Below are 19899 nucleotides of genomic sequence, written 5' to 3' on the forward strand. Positions count from 1 at the left end.
TACATCAAAGGTAGTTTTCTGGTTCTCTCCTACACTGAGATTGGTGCCATTGTAGTCTGAGAGCTCTTGCAACTATTTTTCTAATTTTACAGCATCCCTGGTTCAGCAGTGTGTGCTTTCAGCATGGATGACATTGAGAAAGTTTTCAAAGGGAGATTTAAAGAACAAAAGACTCCTGACTCTGTTTGGACAGCTGTACCTGAAGACAAAGTACCAAAGCCAAGGTAAAAGGTTCTTAGTCATGATGCCATAACATTGTCCTTGTAAAGAGCTACTTAAATCAGCTGCACTCTTGAGTGTCTTGTCGGGTAAAAACCAAAGCAGAGCTTTACCCTTCAGCTATAAGGATGCTCATTAGCAGGCTGCCTTGTCTCATTAACTAAAATACCAAGTGGAAAACAATGTTGTTCTCCTTTCAGACCTGGCTGCTGTGCAAAACATGGCCTAGCAGAGGCTTACAAAACCTCCATTGATTTCCCCGACGAAACCCTCTCCTTCATCAAATCTCATCCTTTGATGGATTCAGCTGTTCCCTCAGTCATTGAAGAGCCCTGGTTTACCAAAACTCGTGTCAGGTATGGAGCGACACCGTTCAGAAATAATGCATGTGGAAAGGAAAACAAGAAAAACGCGCCGCTAATGATACGCCTCTTGGTCTTGATAGATACAGATTGACAGCAATTGCTGTAGACCACGCTGCTGGGCCCTACCAGAACTACACAGTCATATTTGTTGGCTCCGAAGCAGGAGTAGTACTTAAAATCTTGGCAAAGACTGGGCCTTTTTCTTTGAATGACAGTGTATTACTGGAAGAGATTGAAGCATATAATCATGCAAAGTAAGTACTGCCAGAACACCTAAGTTCTTCATCTAGTCCTTGGTACCAAGCTAAAAAAAAATTTACGGAAAACAAAAGAAACAACTCGTTATCACCACCATCACCACTTGTTTGTCATTTCACAGTGTTCTTCATATTGAATAACCTGAACATACTTGGTTATTTGCCATTTTGCATGGGTTGAGCAAACAACCTAATTCCACTCCAGTGACGTCAGTGATACAGTCTAATTCTTCTGCAAATAGATACACTTCTTCCTGAATATAAAACGTCAGAACTATCTGCTGCTGCTAAAAAGAAATTATGTGAGCTTATCTTGAGCGTTTCTCAAGAGTGACCAATAATGTGTAAACTACATCTAATCATTTTAAACCTGTTTATTCTGGCACAAAGAATTTGGGAACGGAAGTGTTCCAATTAGAGTGTACAGGCATCCAATAGAGGACTCCTGTTCTGCTCTGTCGAGATATTTATGCCGACTGAGAGAACAAAGAAAATGGATTTAGATTTTTTTCTTACATAGTTCAGTGAACTTGTCACCTAGCTGTAAATAAGAGCCAGAAGCCGGCATTTGATAACCCATAGGTTTCTTTAGAAATCGCTCTGCAAGGACTAGTAAGTTGCATTTATATACATAAAAAGTCTCTTGTCAGTATCTACACAGACAGTAAATAAATAAAATGTTTGCAGTGTAAGCACTGCACAAAGTACTACAGTTACTAAAATAATGGCCTCCCATTATTTTTGCTGAACAGGTGTAATGCTGAGAGCGAGGAGGACAGAAGAGTCATTTCCCTTCAGCTGGACAGAGACCACCACGCTCTGTTCGTGGCGTTCTCCAGCTGCGTCATTAGGATTCCTCTGAGTCGGTGTGAGCGTCATGGCTCATGTAAAAAGTACGGCCCCATTCCTGAACTCCCCCTTAAAGGAAGGGCACCAACAGCTCTTGGGAAGGAAGTAAAAAATGCATGATTTTTTGGGCTTTTTCTCTTGCAAGGGCATGTATTGCTTCCCGGGACCCATACTGTGGCTGGTTAGACCACGAGGCATGTGGAAGAGTGACACCCGGCATGCTGTAAGTACTCCTTTTCCAGCCAGCCCAGCACCTCCACATGTGCTTTATAGACCACACGAGCTCATACCCTGTGCTTGTTCCCTGGCACTCAATTAATAAATCTCCTTTTTTTTTTTAAAGAAAGTTTTTCAATGTACTGTATATGGACGAGAACAGAATGCTAAAGTCTGACCTAATTCTGCAATCTCTAGGTGAAGACTTGCTTTCAGTGGGAGTTTTACATGTGTGGGGGAGGACAAGCAGACCTGTAGGAAGAGCAGTTGGATGCAGGAAGGCAAGAAACTGCTGCCTGCAAACCTGAGCAGCTCAGAGAGGACAGTAGACAGTATCCCCTCCCAGGCACGCTCACGGCCAAGGCGCAGGCAATTGCAAATATGAAAGCACAGGATTCACAGTGGGGAAAAGAGTGAGATTTTTGCCTCCACGCTGGAGCTTGGGTGATATATATGCATACCAAAGGCATTTTGCACAAATCAAGTCTGTAATATACAGCGCATTAGCAGCTGTATCTTAAAAAAAGAGGCCTTTGTAGCAGGGCTGTGCAAACTAACTAGTATAATTGCATGGTTGTATCTAAAACTAAGAGTACACCCAATGTAGAAGACATGATGAAGTTACTGAAAAAAAGAGATTTTTTTTTTTTTTTTCTATTTACTGACATAAGCACATACATAGAGTTCTAAAGCCTGCTTATAACTAACTTCTGCATTTTGTAAAACCATTTTTTTGGGCCACACACTAGCTCTTGTGTATGTTTCTATTTGCTGCTTCCAGGGAGGGGGGAAGAAAAAAAAAAAAAAGTCACCATTTGTTTCCCTACTAATACTGTTAATTGCAGGTTGTCTTTGTTTGTTTCATACAACCACAGCATGGGAGGATACGTACAAGATGTGGAATACGGCAACACAGCGCAGCTTGGGGACTGCCACGGTAAGGCACAGTCGTTGCTGCTCGGTCGGAATGTCTCGACAGTAGTCTGTGGCCACACCTCACGATGGATGTTAAATTTATGATGAGCTTTTCGATAACATGATGACCGCATCACCTGGTGTAACTGTGAATGTTCACAAAGCTTGAGCTTTTTGGTCCTGGGTGGCAGAGTTTTGTCTTTCCTTCACCAGTTTACAACTATCTGGGGTCTACAGCGAAGTATTGAAGAATTTATTTTTTTGTAACCAGTAATATTTTAGTTTTTATTTTCCATTACTCAGGTTTGAGATTTTTTGCTTTCTTTTTGTTACTTTTTACTGATTACTTGTTCCTTTAATTCTTTTAGAAATTTTGGCTACTACAGCTACACCAGATTACAAAATATTTGGCGACCCAACATCTGGTTAGTTTTTTTTAATTTTTTTGAATTAATGACCTTTACTTTCCTTCAGTTCAGCATTTTCAGCCCTTTTTTCCTTCCTTTTGCACAGTTGGCAATCCTCCATTTTTGTGCTTTTACTCATGTTCCCACTGATGGTAAAGATAGTCAGACTCTTCTCACTCAGCACTTCACCCTGTGTAGCCGCATGTTAACAGCTCATTATTTATTGAGACATCTTTTATTAAAGAGCCTGATTAACATAGATGACATCTTCACTGCACGAAAGTCCACTAAGCTTTACTCTTTATCCCCAGCCATGCATTTGTGAATGCCCCCGTTGGTCATCTCTAGTAGATGAATGGCAGAATTTCATCATCTTCCTCCTTACCTCTCCTTTCCTCTTTTCCTTCTTTCCCAGCAAGCTTTTTGCGCAAATACACATTTTCTAAAATGTGTATTTCTGTATTTTTGAAATGTTTTAAGTAGTTTATGCTAATGGAAAAATTTAACATCACAAACTGCGTAGCTGAATGAGGACTTGTGTAGACAAAGGTGGCTTAGAAAAAACTTACGCGTTGTTGTCAGATGGACTTTCACATCCTTTTCTCCTTCAGTGATTTTTCTAATCGTGTTTTCACCGTCAGCCCCTGGTGTTCAGGGAGGCAGGACCCAGCGCTCCTCTGCTGAACTCAAAAGCAGACCCTGTGTTGACTTCAACAGGAGCAAGGCAGAGCCCTTATTTTCCAGTCTCTGCTCCTGGAACTTGAGTCTCTGCTTTCAAACCAAGGGCACATTTCTGACTGACAAATACGAAAATAATCTATTTCTATGTTAAATTTGTAAGGGCGCAACAAGAACAAGAAGATTATTTTGTGTTTTGGTTTCCAATATTTGCACTTCCTGTAACTTGACAAGAAGTCGTGTTTGAGGCAAATATTTTCCAGGGATATTTACCCATAACGTAAGTTAGAGACTCGCTTACAAAAGCAAAACAAAACTGAACTGTTACATGGAAACATTACCTTGGTTGTGTGTTTTGAATTTTCAAAGTGGTATTTTAGGACACAGATATAACAGAACCTTATTCCCAACTCCTGACTGAGTGTGCTTTTGAAGTACATTTCTGAGTCGGATCTTGAGCCATAGACATTCACGCCTAAACCTACTGGGACAGTGAACACAAAATACTCGAGTGTGCAAAGTAGGCTTTGGCTTGTAAACCCACTTTGATGTGTTTCCTCCTGATGTGCATTTTCATGTAGGCTAGGGTGGTTCTGTTCAGCATGTACTACGGAGGAGCCACAATCTGTGCAACGTTGTTCCTTGGGAACCATTGCAAAATCGGGGTTAAAAACATTCCTTTCATCCCCACCTGTAGAAACGGCTCGTTCAGCAGTTCCTGCTATACTCTAATAGCAGTAATGGAGCTGATCTGGTTTCTCAGGCGTAACCTGTCATGAGTGTGTATCTTTCCAAGTAACTTCTTTTTTTTTTTGAAGATGTTTAAAAGGCAGCCAAGTGTGTTGTCTCCAGCGAAGAATACAGCAATTAAGTAGAATAAGTTGTGCCTTTCACCTCCACCAGTTGCTTATTTTAACTTTTGCACTGCTTTCATGTTTGACTTCTCTGGCTTTTTGGCTAGCAGCCGTTGATGTTTTAATGTATTTTTTTTCATACTTAAAGTTTTGAACCAATTGATTTTAATCAGCCCTCTGTACTTCTGTGGAGTGTAGAGGGTCACATTTTGCTTTGACATGTAACTCCCATTAAATACTGTCTCCAGCTATAGCTTAGATGTGCCATGAAACAGTGAGGAAAGCCTGACTGTAATAGACATTAATAAAAATCTGTTTGCCACCACAGACATGGAGTTCTCCTCAGCTTCCATTACCACAATGGCAAGTATCCCAGTTATATCACCTAAAGTGATTGGTTCCTGGAAACCTAAAGTGACTGGCTCTCGGAAATTTGTAGTTCAAGATGACCCAAACACTTCTGATTATTCTGATCCATTATCAGGTGTCCCAAAGGGTAAGGCCTTAACAGGGAATACATTGCAGCTGACTGGAAACCTGATAGTCTCAGCATTGTCCAAGGCTTAAATGTAACAGCCATGATTGGGCTATATTTTACACCCATTTCCTGTGAATATGCAGACAGTGCAATCATGTTTTTCATACCTACTTACCCAGTGTACGAAGTGCTGCTTAGAGCTTATAATGGGAAACACAGATAATAAGCTCGGCCTTTTATTCCTGGGGTGCTGCAAAGCTTCCATTAAAATCAGTGGGAGTTCTGGATGCATCCAAAAAAATTAACATTTGAGACTTATTTGCACCTCCTGGTGGTTGTTTCAAACCAGTCTAGTTTGGATAAAACTATTAGTCCTCATGAATGGTTGCTTACAAGAGCTTAATATTGGGGTTTTTTTGTTTAGTTTGTGGGTGGGGTTGGGGAGGATGACAGTAGGGAACAGCAAACATAACACAGCACCGTGACAGATCCATGTGTTAAAAATGGGGCATATCCCAAACTCTTGTCCACCTGCAGCATGTTTCTGAAGAACGGGGGTCAGATCTGAGTAAGGCCGAGCTGAATTTTCATTCTCTGGCTACGAGCATCAGTTTACAGATGAGCTCAGTACATAGAGACACACAGAGGTTTTAAACCAAACACAGAAACCTGTTCTGCATGTAATCCGTCTTTCCGTAGCCATTCTTTCAGCGACGTGAACCTTTGATTTAGGTTCTTACAGCAACAAAGACTTCCAACTCAGTAGGACTAGTGCAGTCAACCAAAGAAAACAAGAAGCTTCCACTCACATAACCAAAACTTAACACAAGTCTTCATCAGTACACACTAGCCAGGTGACAGACATGTTTGCACAATTCTGTATTTACTGAAAATCTCACCAGCCAAAAAAGCCATTTGTGTTTTATTACCATTCACCAAAACATATCAGGTTTCCTATCAGCCATTATGGCAGTGCATTTGTCATTTTAATTTGTTGCAGTTATTTTCCATTTTGCTTTAAGTTTTTGTTATCATTTGCTCTTGGTTCTGAATCACATTTTGTGTCATAGCTATTTGTGAACGTTACTCATGTTTTCTTTCTTCTTCTGCACAGTGCCATTAAAACCTATAACCCTGAACATTAACAATGTTCAAAGGCCTTGCCTCTAACAAAAGTTGAATCTGTTCCTTCCCTCTTGCTCTTCCATTTTAACATCCCTTGGGATAGCAGAATAGAGCATCCCTTGGGTTAACAGAATTATTTTGATTACAAACTAACATTGTCTTAGCTGCAAGATGTCTGTGGTTGCTTTAAAAATCTCAAAAAACAAAGGGACCTTGTTAATACACAAATAAATAAACTAATCCAATATCCAACTTCTTGGCCTAAGCGAAAAGTTTTCTAAATTTTAACATTCTCTAATAACTTAATCTTGCAAGTTGGGGTTTTTTTTAATGTTATGCAAGTATTTATGTTCATTATTGACAAAAGAAAAGAAAAAATAGTGCTCTAATAGAATGACAAAATATTGAACGTCAAAAATTGTACACTTACTTACATAATGCAAGGTGTGCCACTCCAAGGCTACCAACCTACGGATGTATTAGTTTACAAGTTTTGCACCATTATTACATTAAGGTGGTTATAACAATGCAGTACGTACATTATACAGTTTTACACAACATTTCCATAATCCTGTCTCTCTTTTGATACTGATTTATGAGTTGAGCAGAAGATTGAGAAAGAAATCCATCCATGAGTTATTAATTGCTGTCTGGCCCAGTAGCACCTTCTAACCTCAATTTTCCAGCAGAAATCATTAATGTTAATAACGTACAGGCCCCTGTTTGTGAGCCTTAAAGGAAATTTGGGGACAGGCTAAAATAAACATAATATGAGGAGAGAAGCTTTGACAGGCGTTCCTCACTATCAAAGAAAACAGTCAGTCTTCATTTAAACCGATCAATGCTTGCACAGTCATTTAAAAAATTATTTACATTCACCCGTGCTGTGGGTTGTAGGATCCAACTCAGTTTCACTAACACTGCACCCAGAGCACTTAAGAGTAGTTAATAGACAGGTCCCTGAGGGGGGCTGCCTTCTTCTGAAACGTACTGGTTATGAAGTACATGTAGATTTATGATATACTGCATGTCTTTTGCAGGTGTAAGGTGGGAAGTACAATCAGGAGAGTCCAACCAAATGGTACATATGAATGTCCTAATCACTTGTGTCTTTGCTGCTTTTGTCCTGGGAGCCTTTATTGCGGGAGTGGCCGTTTACTGTTACCGGGATATATTTGTACGGAAATCCAGAAAAATACACAAAGATGCAGAATCAGCTCAGTCCTGTACTGACTCCAGTGGGAGCTTTGCTAAACTGAATGGGCTGTTTGATAGTCCCGTCAAGGAATATCAGCAAAACATTGATTCACCCAAACTTTACACCAACCTGTTGACTAGCAGAAAGGAGTTGCCACCAAATGGTGATACGAAGTCCATGATGATGGACCACAGGGGCCAGCCTCCGGAATTAGCTGCGCTTCCAACTCCTGAATCTACACCAGTTCTTCAACAAAAGACTCTGCAGGCTATGAAAAGTCAGTCGGACAAAGCTCATAGTAACCTCAATGCTTCACGAAAGGAAACCCCCCTAAAAAGCCCTCAGTTTTTTCCTTCCAGTCCTCCACCCCACTCTCCTCTAAGCCACGGGCATATTCCTAGTGCTATCGTTCTTCCCAACGCGACCCACGATTACAATACATCTTTCTCAAATTCTAATGCGCACAAGGCAGACAAAAAGATGCAACATATTGATCATCCACTTACAAAAACATCCAGCAAAAGAGACCACAGGAGATCTGTTGATTCCAGGAACACCCTGAATGATTTTCTGAAACATTTAAATGAAACTACTGGTAATCCCAAAGCAATTATGGGAGATATTCAAGTAGCTCACCAGACTTTAATGCTGGATCCAATGGGAAATATGTCTGAGATCCCCCCTAAGGTCCCCAACAGGGAGGCATCTTTATACTCTCCTCCATCAACTCTTCCAAGAAACAGCCCCACAAAACGAGTGGACGTTCCCACCACCCCTGCAGTACCAATGACCTCTTTGGAAAGGCAGAGAGGTTATCCCAAAAATTCTTCACAAAGGCATTCAATATCTGCCCTTCCTAAAAACTTAAACTCACCAAATGGTGTTTTGTTATCCAGACAGCCTAGTATTAATCGTGGGGGGTACATGCCTCCCTCGGCAGGCACAAAGATGGACTACATGCAAGGGACGCCTGTCACCGTTCACCTCCAGCCTTCCTTGTCCAGGCAAAGCAGTTACACGAGCAATGGCACCCTTCCTCGTACAGGAATAAAGAGGACACCCTCCTTAAAACCCGACGTGCCACCAAAACCCTCATTCGTTCCTCAGACAACTTCAGTCAGACCACTGAACAAATACAGTTACTAGGACACGTCTGTGGTAAAAATGAGTGTGGCACTGACCTGTACAGGTTGTGAGATGATGTTGTGGTAGACACATAAGACAGAGACTTGCTTGTTATTGAAGAGAACAAAGTGGCCAAAGAAACTGTCTTTAGTTCAGCAACATCTGTGTCTCGCCACATGTAGCTATAGCAAGACTTCGTGTACTTGCTAAGAGCAAACACAAAAAACAAAGGAAAGTGCTGGTCATTACATTTCTTTTGTTTGGAGCTAAGGAGACATGTAGCACAATGGGGTGGGGGCTACTTTACTGTTCTAAATAGCTAAAAAGAGTTATTGGGAAAAACAAAAATCAGTAAGCAAATACTTGAAAAATGGGTTCCATTTTAGACTGCCATTAAGTGTGGTCCTTCCCATTAAATGTGAACATTTTAATATGTATGCATTCACCTTGCCTCTTGCACAAATGTCAGAAAATGGTAATGTCTCAATGAATATCTGGGTTAATAATCAATTTGCTGGAATTCAGTCTCTGGCCCAACTGTAGCATTATTCTTTTTTTCTCTCCATGTGTGTGGCATTTTGTTTGTGCCACAGATGAAGCTGTGCGTGTGTGTGGATGTGCGTGTGTACTGTACACACTAGGATGTACTTAGATTCCCATTGCATCTTTTATGCTGTGGAATTGTTTACATTGAGCATAACTGAACAAACAGATGACTCTGCCTTCTGCAGCCCGTTGGGTTCAGGTTGGAGACAGCTAAGGATGAACTGTGCATCTCTGCCAGCCTTCTGAACGGTAATGCCTTGATGAAATAGTCACCCAGTGAAAGAGTGCAGATACGTTTAATTCTTCATAACTCTGTTGTGCTGCTATTGATTCAGAGCTGTGCATTTCAAATCTAGTGCTTTGGGCTGGAACGGGGGGGTTTTACTGTGTTTCCACAGTGCCTCCATCCAATACCTGGCCACTGTGAACTTCAGCCCCTGTACTTCTCATTGAGGGCAGCTAATAATCGATTGACCTGGCGAAGGCCTGTGTAACTAGAGAAGGTTACGTTTTTGTTGCATTTAATAATGCCCTACACGCTGATAGACTCTTGTCAATAAAACAGAAGAAACATTAATTGGCCTGGCAGAAGCAGTCTGTGAAAACTCAACAGTAGTGCAATCAATTTGTTTTTGTTGTGTAATGTAAGGTTTTGTTTTTTTTCCAAAGTCATGCAGGTAATGACAATATTCTGTAAATACTATGTGTGAGTTTACCTGAATCTGTGCATTTTGTGCCTTATTCATGCAAATGATAAAAGTACTAAAAAAAAAAAAAATAAATCTGTCAAGTGTTCTCACTATAGCACATATCTCCCGAGTGCCAGTTGTAAAACCTCTCAACAGCACCCAAAAAAAAAGATAAAAAGCAAGAATAATTAATGGTAACTAAAGGCAGCCTACAATCCAAGAAGACAGCAGCATTAAATCACCTTACCATGATAAACATTCCACTCCAGCTCTCTGAAGGATCAAACAGTTATAATGTGAAATCAAATGAGGTTTCTAGGGTAATGGAACACCTGCTAAAGTTGTGTAAGCTATTTAGTAGGTTTTACAGTATCCACTTGCAGCTGATGTTCCACACAGATGGCTATTTTAGCTTGCAAACTACACACTACCACATTGTTTATTGAACATAACTATAGAAATAACTATGGCAGAGGAATATTCATGAATTAGCGGGACAGATAACTGCAATGGGTTTCAGAGATGGTGGAGATTTATATTATGTGTTCAAAGGGGAGAAAAGGTTACTCACTGAAAACTCGATCTCTGTTACAGACAAAGAATAAAGGATAGAAGTAGTCATTTTTTCTTGTAAGGCTGTAAGGGACATTTATTTCCTGAGACCTCTGGATCCAAAAATCAATGATCTCTCTTCCTAAACACTTCTGTCTTGCAACTAAAACACTACAGATTAATAACTATTAAAAATGTACTCAGTTGTCAAAAGACACAAACTGATCCGAATTCACTTTACAAGTATTAATACAGACTTGTGTGAAACCGAAAGATAAATGTATGTGAACCCTGATAACCTCCTGTAACATTGTGCTGCCTTGTAGATGGTAATGTGAGTTCTCTCAGTATTTATGTTGAAATTTCTAACATTCAACCTAGTCCTTATTCTGTTAATTTAATAATAAAAGATGCTTTATCCATTTGTGCAAAGGTAAACGCAGATTGTATCTTTTTTAATGGTACGGCATAAAAAAAGTAACCCTTAAATGAAGCTGCTCTATACTATAGAGTACTTTAACATGTATAGATATCTTGTAAACTTGTATTGTGGATGTGTAAATAATACGTTCTTTGGGTTTTTAACACCGCATGTAAAGTCAAAAATAAAATATTCCGATGTACCGAGTGTGTAATTTCATTATTAGTGAAGCTAGGCTCAGGTGCACTGTTGTCGGGGTTACAGTAGAGGATGAGCTCTGCTTACCTCAAGAGCTGTGTGGGGAAGGCCCAGAGCCCCCCTCTCCTCAGCCCTGCGGGGCCTGGCCCAGGTGGTTGGTGACACACCGGGGCGTCCTCCCCTTCTCACTGCGGCCACACGCTGACACGCGTGTTCCTGAGGGAGAGTGCGTGTCTGTAGGTGACTGACAGCCTCCCGAGGCAAACAGAGAACGTCAGAGGGACTGGCACGTGTGCGAGCGCGCGGTACGGTCAGGGTTGCCCGCGTGACACCCAACAAGATGCACTGAGTTTGAAAATACACAATATATGCCCATCGAACCTTCACTGGAGCTTGATCCGGGTTTCAGCTGGGCTCTGGTTCCTGCAAATTTTCCTTGTTAAAGGTTAGGAAAAAAAAATTAAATTTGTGCAAATACAGTACAGTTTTGAAAGACAATAGTGTGTTCCATCTAAAATGCAGGCTATGAAAAGACAGATAATTCCTGGCAAAAGTAATTGCAGACCCTACATAGCAGGACATTCCTAAATACTTACTAATGCTTAATAATTGAAATTCACATTGCAGGCAGACAGTAAAAAGCCCAACAGAAATACACATGCCATGTATTTAGTATGTGCCAACATCACACGTAATTTTAAAATAATCAGTGTCATTTAGTATCAGAAAACAAATATAACGTATGCTTTTAATTAAAAGTTGATTTTAGATAATGGATAAAAATTATTTGTTATGAGATTATGCTATCACAGTATTAATCATTTGAAATTACTGTGCATGTTATAACAGTACAATGGCATGTAGTTGTATCGTTAAAAAAATTAAAGGTAGAAGCACTAAAAAAAAAAAAAAAATCCCAAACCTATAATGCCTCAGTATATATTTCTTCTAGTGCAGAAGCAAGTTCAGATTTCTTTTTTACTGATGCTGTGGGGTTTTTTTTTATCTGATATCTTAACTAACTGCCTCAAACATACACAAGTGTCATATGCTGCAAGCCTGTGCTGCTTTTCCACTTTAAAATTCACTGTGCCTTTGAGGGGCAGGTGTCAGCCAGCACGGCTAACGGAGCTGCCTCTGCAAAGGGGCAGTACCCTCGAAGCACACCTGCTTGAAGGGTTGTCAGGAGAAATTACAAACAGCTATGTTTGTTAGTGACAAACATGTGACAAGCATCTACAACACAAATGTTCAGAAATTATCTGTATTTATCAAAAAGGTGTCAAATGACCATTTTCCACAGTTAGTTAGTCTATACCAGACCAGCCTTCACTTAAGCAGAGTGATGTAGTGGCTGGATGGGTCTAGCCAGACAGTGATAGACTGGTTTGGGTTGGAAGGGACCTTAAAGACATGGCAGGGGCACCTTCCACCAGCCCAGGTTGCCCAAAGCCCCGTCCAGCCTGGCCTTGAACCCTGCCAGGGAGGGGGCAGCCACAGCTTCTCTGGGCAACCTGGGCCAGGGCCTCACCACCCTCACAGGGAAGAATTGCTTCCTTATGTCTAATCTAGATCCACGATCTAAGACCATTACCCCTCACCCTATCCCTACACCCCCTGATAACGAGTCCCTCCCCATCTTCCCTGCAGCCCCTTTAAGCACTGGGAGGCCGCTATAAGCTCTCCCCGGAGCCTTCTCTTCTCCAGGCTGAACACCCCCAACTCTCTCAGCCTGGCCTCACAGGGGAGGGGCTCCAGCCCCCTGAGCATCTGCGTGGCCTCCTCTGGACCTGCTCCAGCAGGTCCATGTCCTTCTTACTTGGGACCCCCAGAGCTGGACCCAGCCCTGCAGAGGGGTCTCACGAGAGGGGGAGAATCCCCTCCCTCGCCCTGCTGCCCACCCTGCTCTGGGTGCAGCCCAGGATACCGTTGGCTTTCTGGGCTGCCAGCGCACATTGCTGGCTCACACTCAGTTTTCCATCCACCGACACCCCCAAGTCCTTCTCCTCGGGGCTGCTCTCAATCCACTCCTCCCCCAGCCTGTGTTTGTGCTGGGGATTGCCCCGACCCATGGGCAGGACCTTGCCCTTGGCCTTGTTGAACTCCACGAGGTTGGCACGGCCCCACCTCTCCAGCCTGTCCAGGCCCCTCTGGATGGCCCATCCCTTCCCTCCAGCGTGTCGACCCCCCCACACAGCTTGGTGTCATTGCCAAACTTGCTGAGGGTGCCTCGATCCCACTGCCCGTGTCCCCAACAAAGATGTCAAACAGCGCCGGTCCCAGCCCCGACCCCTGAGGACGCCACTCGTCACCGCTCTCCACGGGACATCGAGCTGCTCACCACAACTCTTTGAGCGCGACCATCCAGCCAATTCCTTCTCCACCGAGTGCTCCATCTGTCACATCCATGTCTCTCCAGTTCAGAGACAAGGATGTTGTGTGGGACAGTGTCAGATGCTTTGCACAAGTCCAGGTAGATGATGTCGGTTGCTCTTCCCTTACCCACCAACGCTGTAACCTGACATCTGTCCTGACATGCTCTGCTGGACTACATGGTGGGTGCAAACACCACAGAAGTCTATGAAAACAAGTATTTGCTATTTGTTAGAAAAGTAAGTACAAGAAAAATTTTCCCTTTGCTAACAGAGGGGGAACATGGCAGCCAAGGCTAACTTGCCATAGCAGCAGCTTTTAAACTACTCTGTTTTTAATGATGATGCCAAAGCAGCCATCTACAGACTCCCCATTCTGAAAGGGAACTGCACCCATAAGGAAAAGCTTAGAAAGAAAAGAAAGGAAGAAAAAACAAGAAAAAAAAAGTTTTTCTCCTCAGACACTCTGAGGAGTCTCCTGGGTCACCTGGAGTCTCTCTTTCACAACCATAGGCCCAGAGCACAGAGTTGGCCCGAGCACTCAGGGCTGCTGAGGGGCACACGCAGTCCTGCTGTGGGCACATCAGAGCAGAGGAGAGCCTCCTGCTCATCTCTTGTCTTGCTTTGTTTTTTGTGGAAAAAACATAAATAATTTTGAACAGAACACAGACAAGTAAAAAAGACAAAACAAAAAAAGGGCTGCAGGCCCATAGTAGTGAGAAGACTGCAAGAAAACCAATTTGTAAAGCCATAAGTAGTTATCTCTATGACTGCGCCGCCAGCACAAACCTATGGCCTTTTAAATTGGGGTCTTAAATCAGAGTAGTTACAAATATCAGGATGCTTCTGTCTTGGTGCTGTCTTGCTAATGACTCACTCTGTGACCCTGGGAAGATTATGCAGGGTTTATTCAGTGCAATGGATCCTCACAAGGCAGTGTTCTTAGTTGGAGTATGTGCAGTTGGTCTGTTTGTAACGTTTTCCACTTATGAAGGTTTTCTTATTTTTCCTTCTCCCTCCGTGATACCCAGCACCAGCAAGGACATCTTGCAGGTAAATAAAGGGAAAGAGAAATCCCTTTCCATCTGGGAAAGGTTAGTATTTGCCAGAATGGGAAGGAGTTGGTTGGTATTTCCCCAGGTACCTATTAATTTCATGGGATGGAAAAATATTTTTAAAAAATTGATCACGACAAAATACTTCATAAATGCAGCATCTGGACTTCAGCTGGGATGTGCAAGCTTTTCATATAAAAAGCAGTACCAGGAGACCAACCTACCAAGACTGCATTTGTTGTTCAAATGTCATCATATCACAGTATGAAAGAGCAAGAAACGAAAGGATTTAGGAGAAAAAAAAAAAACATTAAATATTTAATTAGATTCAGCTTTGCTCAGAGAACTGAAAATTTTTGCGTTTTTATTCAAACCTACTGGTGTGAGGACCTGACTCTGGACCAGCCATTCCTGCCTGCCTGCAAGCATTTTTGTAGACATATTGCATTGGCCTGACACACATCTGAAATTATAATCTGTCCTGAACTCTCAACTGAGAAACTGTTTCTACTCTGCCTGAAATGAAATTTATTGGAAGCTCTGATTTTATTAGTGCATTCTGAATTCATCCAATGACCTGATTTACGGTCTGCTTGCTGTCTTTTTTCCTACAGTGAACCAACAACTTTTCCGAGCTCTGCTCATTAAAAACGTAACTAGATCCACTCCTGTGTCCTAAAGTGAAGGCTGCTGACCAGAGCGGAGATGCCAGAGGGTCACCATGTTTAGGTAAAGTCTGAGAATTCCTTGGGCTGCAGTGGTGACGCTGTGTCCTCTCTGCCAGACTGGTGCCTCTGCCCTTCATGCCAGTCACAAAGAGTGTTGCTCAAAGTCCTTTAATACTTTATGGGTAGGGAAGAAGAAAATCTACCATGTGGACAAGCTGTCCCAACTATTTTCAGGAATGGGCCCCATTTATCAACAAAAAAGGAAGCTTACAACAGAAAAACTTGAATGGCCAGAAAAAAAAAAAAAAAAAAAAAAAAAGCCCAAGCCCAAAACTGACCTTCACACATCTTGCTGTCCTTATTTCACAAATCACAGGCTGTTTTTCCAAAGCAGAGTCTTACTGACTTGCACAACAATGAGCAAAGAATAACCGTTCTCAGTGAAGACCCTTCTGCAGGATCACACCTGGCTGTAACAGCTGTTTTGTAACTTTTTCCAGTAGCTGACCTTAAACATTGGCAAAGGCAGACCATGAGCTAACGGTTTGCTTCTGTAGCTGTGTGACATATGTCTGCTCCTGCACAGAAATGGACGGCTGCCTAGTAAGAGAAGAAAGGTGGCAATTGGCTTTTAATTTGGGTCACTTCAAGCACAGGCTTATTTCTCAAATCTTTGATTTACAATACCGGCCTCACATGAGGAAAAAATAATCAAAAGTAGAACAGAGCAGATGAATCATAAAAGCAAAGCACGAGTTAGCTGTATCTCTCCTTTCTGTGCCATGAATATCCATCTGATTACTACGATTTCCTCAGGAATACATGTTGGTCAATTAACAGCTTGAGATTTTTTTTGTTGCGGATTAATGGCAAATTTTTATAATCAGGCTGTGCTGTATAACCGTGAATGGCTATTAGTCACAGGTTATTGTGCCTGGCCAACGATTAGGTGAGCGAGAGGCACTTCCAATATTAATGCTGTATGTGAGAATTGATTTCTGTGAAAGCTTGTGCATGCAGCTCCGACATTCAGTCTCTGTCACTGTTAGCACAGGTGAAATACTGGCTCCATCGAATGAGACGGCAGAACTGCATGGGGCCAGGCCTTCACCCTCAATCACTCAGACATTCCCAGAAAGCAAATGCTAAGGAGGTGTGAGCAAGGCCACAGCAAAATAGGATGCACATCTGCAGAAAAGCATTTGCTGTAACAGGACATAGCCGTAACATCATTCCTGCCCACATACGTTTGATAAGGAGATCAAGGCTTCAGAGTAAGAAAAATGCCTCTGTGGGAACACTCTGCTTTTTCTGGGTTTTGGAGGGTTTTCCGGCAGGTACCGCAATAGGAGCTGAACGGACTTGCTTAGACCAGCTGACATTTTGTGTGTGGAGTCCTCTGACACCCCTAGACCACATTCTGTGTAGCTATAAGTCGGCCTGGTTTTAAATTAACTAGAATCAACTGGGACATAAGATGTCAAATGCCAAGCTCCCAGGCACAAGAGAAAAGCTATATAAATCATAAAATCATAGACTGGTTTGGGTTGGCAGGGACCTTCAAGATCATCCAGTTCCACCCCCCTGCCATGGGCAGGGCCACCTTCCACTAGCCCAGGTTGCCCAAAGCCCCGTCCAACCTGGCCTTGAACCCTGCCAGGGAGGGGGCAGCCACAGCTGCTCTGGGCAACCTGGGCCAGGGCCTCACCCCCCTCACAATACAGAATTTCTTCCTTTTATCTAATCTAACTCTACACTCTTTCAGTTTAAAACTGTAACCCCTCATCCTATCCCTACACCCCCTGATAACGAGTCCCTCCCCATCTTCCCTGCAGCCCCTTTAAGCACGGGGAGGCCGCTATAAGCTCTCCCCGGAGCCTTCTCTTCTCCAGCCGAACCCCCCAACTCTCTCAGCCTGTCCTCACAGGGGAGGGGCTCCAGCCCCCTGAGCATCTGCGTGCCCTCCTCTGGACCCGCTCCAGCAGGTCCGTGTCCTTCTGATGTTGAGGGCCCCAGAGCTGGACCCAGCCCTGCAGGGGGGTCTCACGAGAGCAGAGTAGAGTGGGAGAATCCCCTCCCTCGCCCTGCTGCCCACCCTGCTCTGGGTGCATTCACACCATCCTGTGGGGAGCTGCTTGTGCTAACAGAAACAGAAGAAGGTGTTTTGTGGTGTTTGTTTCACTCCTATTGGTAACACTCAAGTAAGAAGTATCAAAATATCAAAATCACAGACTGACAAAATGGCTGAGGTTGGAAGGGACCTCTGGAGATCATCTGATCCAACTCCCTTTTTCTCAAGCAGGGCCACCTAGAGCTTCTGAAGCATTCAGGAAATCACTGAATTAAGACCCTGAACTGAAAGACAGTAAAAATTATTACTCCTCTTTAAAATACCTTCTAGAACAACTTTCCGATTAAGGAGGTCTTTTTGCATAAAGGTAAAGTTTCCTTCTACCCAGACTGTGGTGAGTTTGTATATCCAACTACTCTTTTTATCACAGCACTTACTTCTCTTTGACAAGCATAGAGTGCACATCTCAAATAGTTCTTCACTTTGCAGATCCTAGAGAATATCAGCTGATCCTAATGCACAACGTACCACCGTCCATGTGAGTCTTTCATCTGAAGTGACACCATGATCAAAGGTGAGGTTATATGGAGTGCAACCCACTGAGAAAGTCACATGGTATTTCAGAGCTGCTTCATTACTGGGACAGGTAGTTCAGAAAGCACTTGAAAATGACATTTTACTGTACATGATATGTTCCATATTACAAGCATTCCTTGCTAGTTCCTGCTGCTTCTGTTAAACTGCAGTACTTGGGAAAAGGCTGGATTTGCTCTTCCACAGGAACAAAACTTCAGGTAGAATTTCTCCCCATACTCTGAGGGAGGGGATACTCCTCAAAAGGCTCTAACTACATAAGATTTTCCAGGCCAGCAGGGACAAAATATGACATAGGACACAAAGAAAGATCAGTTGCCAAAAATATACTTTTTGTCACATTTCAGACTGAAACCACTTAGAAACCTGTCATCTTAATTTGATGGCGGGGGGGGGAGAGAAAATGTTTGCCCTGAAACTGGTTGACAGAATGGACAGCTTTATGATGTTGCCTTCTAACAAAATCTTGCACAAATGCCACACAGCTAACAATGTCAGCAGTTTCTATCTAAAACCAGTACTGGATTTTTTTTAAACTCCTCTTCGTGTTCTCTAAAACATGGTTTCACTTGCCCTGCACAGGACAGTAACTAACCTGTCTCGAAGCTTCCCTTTGGTATTTTAGTGCTCATTTGGTTTTTTCATAAAGTCCTTCCAGTGAAGGCTGCTGCTTCATAGGATATCTTAGCCCCACTCCCCTCTGCTTCAGATGCAAGGTCAAGTCAGGGTCAGAGGAGCCAGCTTCGAAAAGTCAGAGTGTTCCTTTGTTATGCCACCCGATCTCACCTCCAAGCTTGTCACAGCATGAGTGACAAGACAAAACCTTCTCCAGGATGGTTCTCTATTGGCTCTTCCCTATCAAGCACAGGATCCTCCATCCCATCAATGTAACTTGAGTGTTGACATTTGTACCTCTGAAAATTTCCTCAGATTTCCATCAAAAACCCCCAAGTAGCTTGTCCGTAACAGGGTCAGGGAGAGCAGTGGGGAGACAGACCCACACCAAACCAGGAATCTCAAAGCAAATCTGACAAACCAATAGAAACCAGCAGGAGATACATGTCTAAATACCACTCGTGCCTTTGAAAATCCCCTCAGCTGTTAGGCCTATTTAATCCTTGCTCTCCGTTCAGACATTAACAAAGACGCCAGCTATGATGTGTATCATCCACCCTGTAGGCACAGGGAAGAAACCATGGCATCTCTGGAAAGCATACCAAATCCCCTAATTCCAACCCGAAGAAGCCACAGACACCAACTAGCTAATAAATACCTCATGATAAAGACAGGGTTTCAACCAGTAACCCCGATGCCCTATTTAAGTATTTCTGAACTATGCAAAGTTGCAGAAAGATTTTTCATTTTGGGAGTTATCTTCCTAGTTGGGTTGCTTTGCTGTTACGGCTGTTGTTTTAAAATAAAGCAATTCTGAATACTTATAAATCTGTGTGGATTTTTTTCCCCAAGAATATTAAAAAAGTTGACATTAAATGTACTAGCCTGAACTCAGTTTCTGTCTGATTTAATAAATTTATGCCAGCCAACCAGCAGTATTTTTTTTTTTTAATTAACCCTGGAGGTTAAATGGAAGTTTACTAAAATCAGAATATGTTAAATGAATAATTTCTCTTGGCTTATTTCAGGAAGTCTCTCTCTTACCCCAATAATCAGTTCAGCTGCAAAGAGATCAATAAGGTCTTCCAATTCAATGAGTAGAAGGCATACATTAAAAAGTTGGTAACAAACCTGATAGACTGGAGGAGATATTACAACCTATTATGGTTTTTTTTGACACTAAATCTATCTGTTAAAAATTCTTGAGAAAAGGTTACTGCCCATATACTAATGTTGCCAAATGGAATAATTTTTTAGCGTTGCTTGGGAAGATTTCCTGGCATTTATCCACAAGCACAAGTCTTGTCTGTTAAATCCTCACTACAGGAGAAACCAGATTTTTAATACTGAAACCAAAAATAGCTTCAGAAGCCAGCCATTGTTGGGTCTTCCCACCCCATAAATGGACAAAGCAGGTTAGACTACAAAATCC

At 42.4% G+C, this 19899-nt stretch overlaps 1 protein-coding gene and 1 long non-coding RNA gene across 14 annotated transcripts in view; one reads left to right on the forward strand and one right to left on the reverse strand.

Annotated features, from left to right (window-relative positions):
- The window catches only part of SEMA6D (semaphorin 6D), a 269723-nt gene extending 259707 nt beyond the window's left edge, over positions 1–10016 (forward strand). For 6 of the 13 annotated variants that reach the window (XM_074917641.1, XM_074917639.1, XM_074917640.1 and 3 more), the window contains 9 exons: positions 93–224; positions 420–575; positions 665–838; positions 1594–1734; positions 1836–1913; positions 2752–2843; positions 3190–3246; positions 5089–5256; positions 7404–10016. In XM_074917641.1, the coding sequence (XP_074773742.1) occupies positions 93–224; positions 420–575; positions 665–838; positions 1594–1734; positions 1836–1913; positions 2752–2843; positions 3190–3246; positions 5089–5256; positions 7404–8707 (2302 nt within the window). In that variant the 3' untranslated portion in view covers positions 8708–10016. The remainder of the gene's footprint in view (positions 1–92; positions 225–419; positions 576–664; positions 839–1593; positions 1735–1835; positions 1914–2751; positions 2844–3189; positions 3247–5088; positions 5257–7403) is intronic. The other 7 variants (XM_074917643.1, XM_074917646.1, XM_074917644.1 and 4 more) reach the window with 7 other exon arrangements.
- LOC141965713 (uncharacterized) overlaps positions 8799–19899 on the reverse strand; it is an 87233-nt gene continuing 76132 nt past the window's right edge. Inside the window, exons 3-4 of the long non-coding RNA XR_012634499.1 lie at positions 11180–11527; positions 8799–8892 (exon numbers count right to left, since the gene is read on the reverse strand). This is a non-coding gene — a long non-coding RNA (uncharacterized LOC141965713). The remainder of the gene's footprint in view (positions 8893–11179; positions 11528–19899) is intronic.

This window comes from Athene noctua, chromosome 13 (assembly GCF_965140245.1).
Source record: "Athene noctua chromosome 13, bAthNoc1.hap1.1, whole genome shotgun sequence".
Classification (NCBI taxonomy): Eukaryota; Metazoa; Chordata; class Aves; order Strigiformes; family Strigidae; genus Athene; species Athene noctua.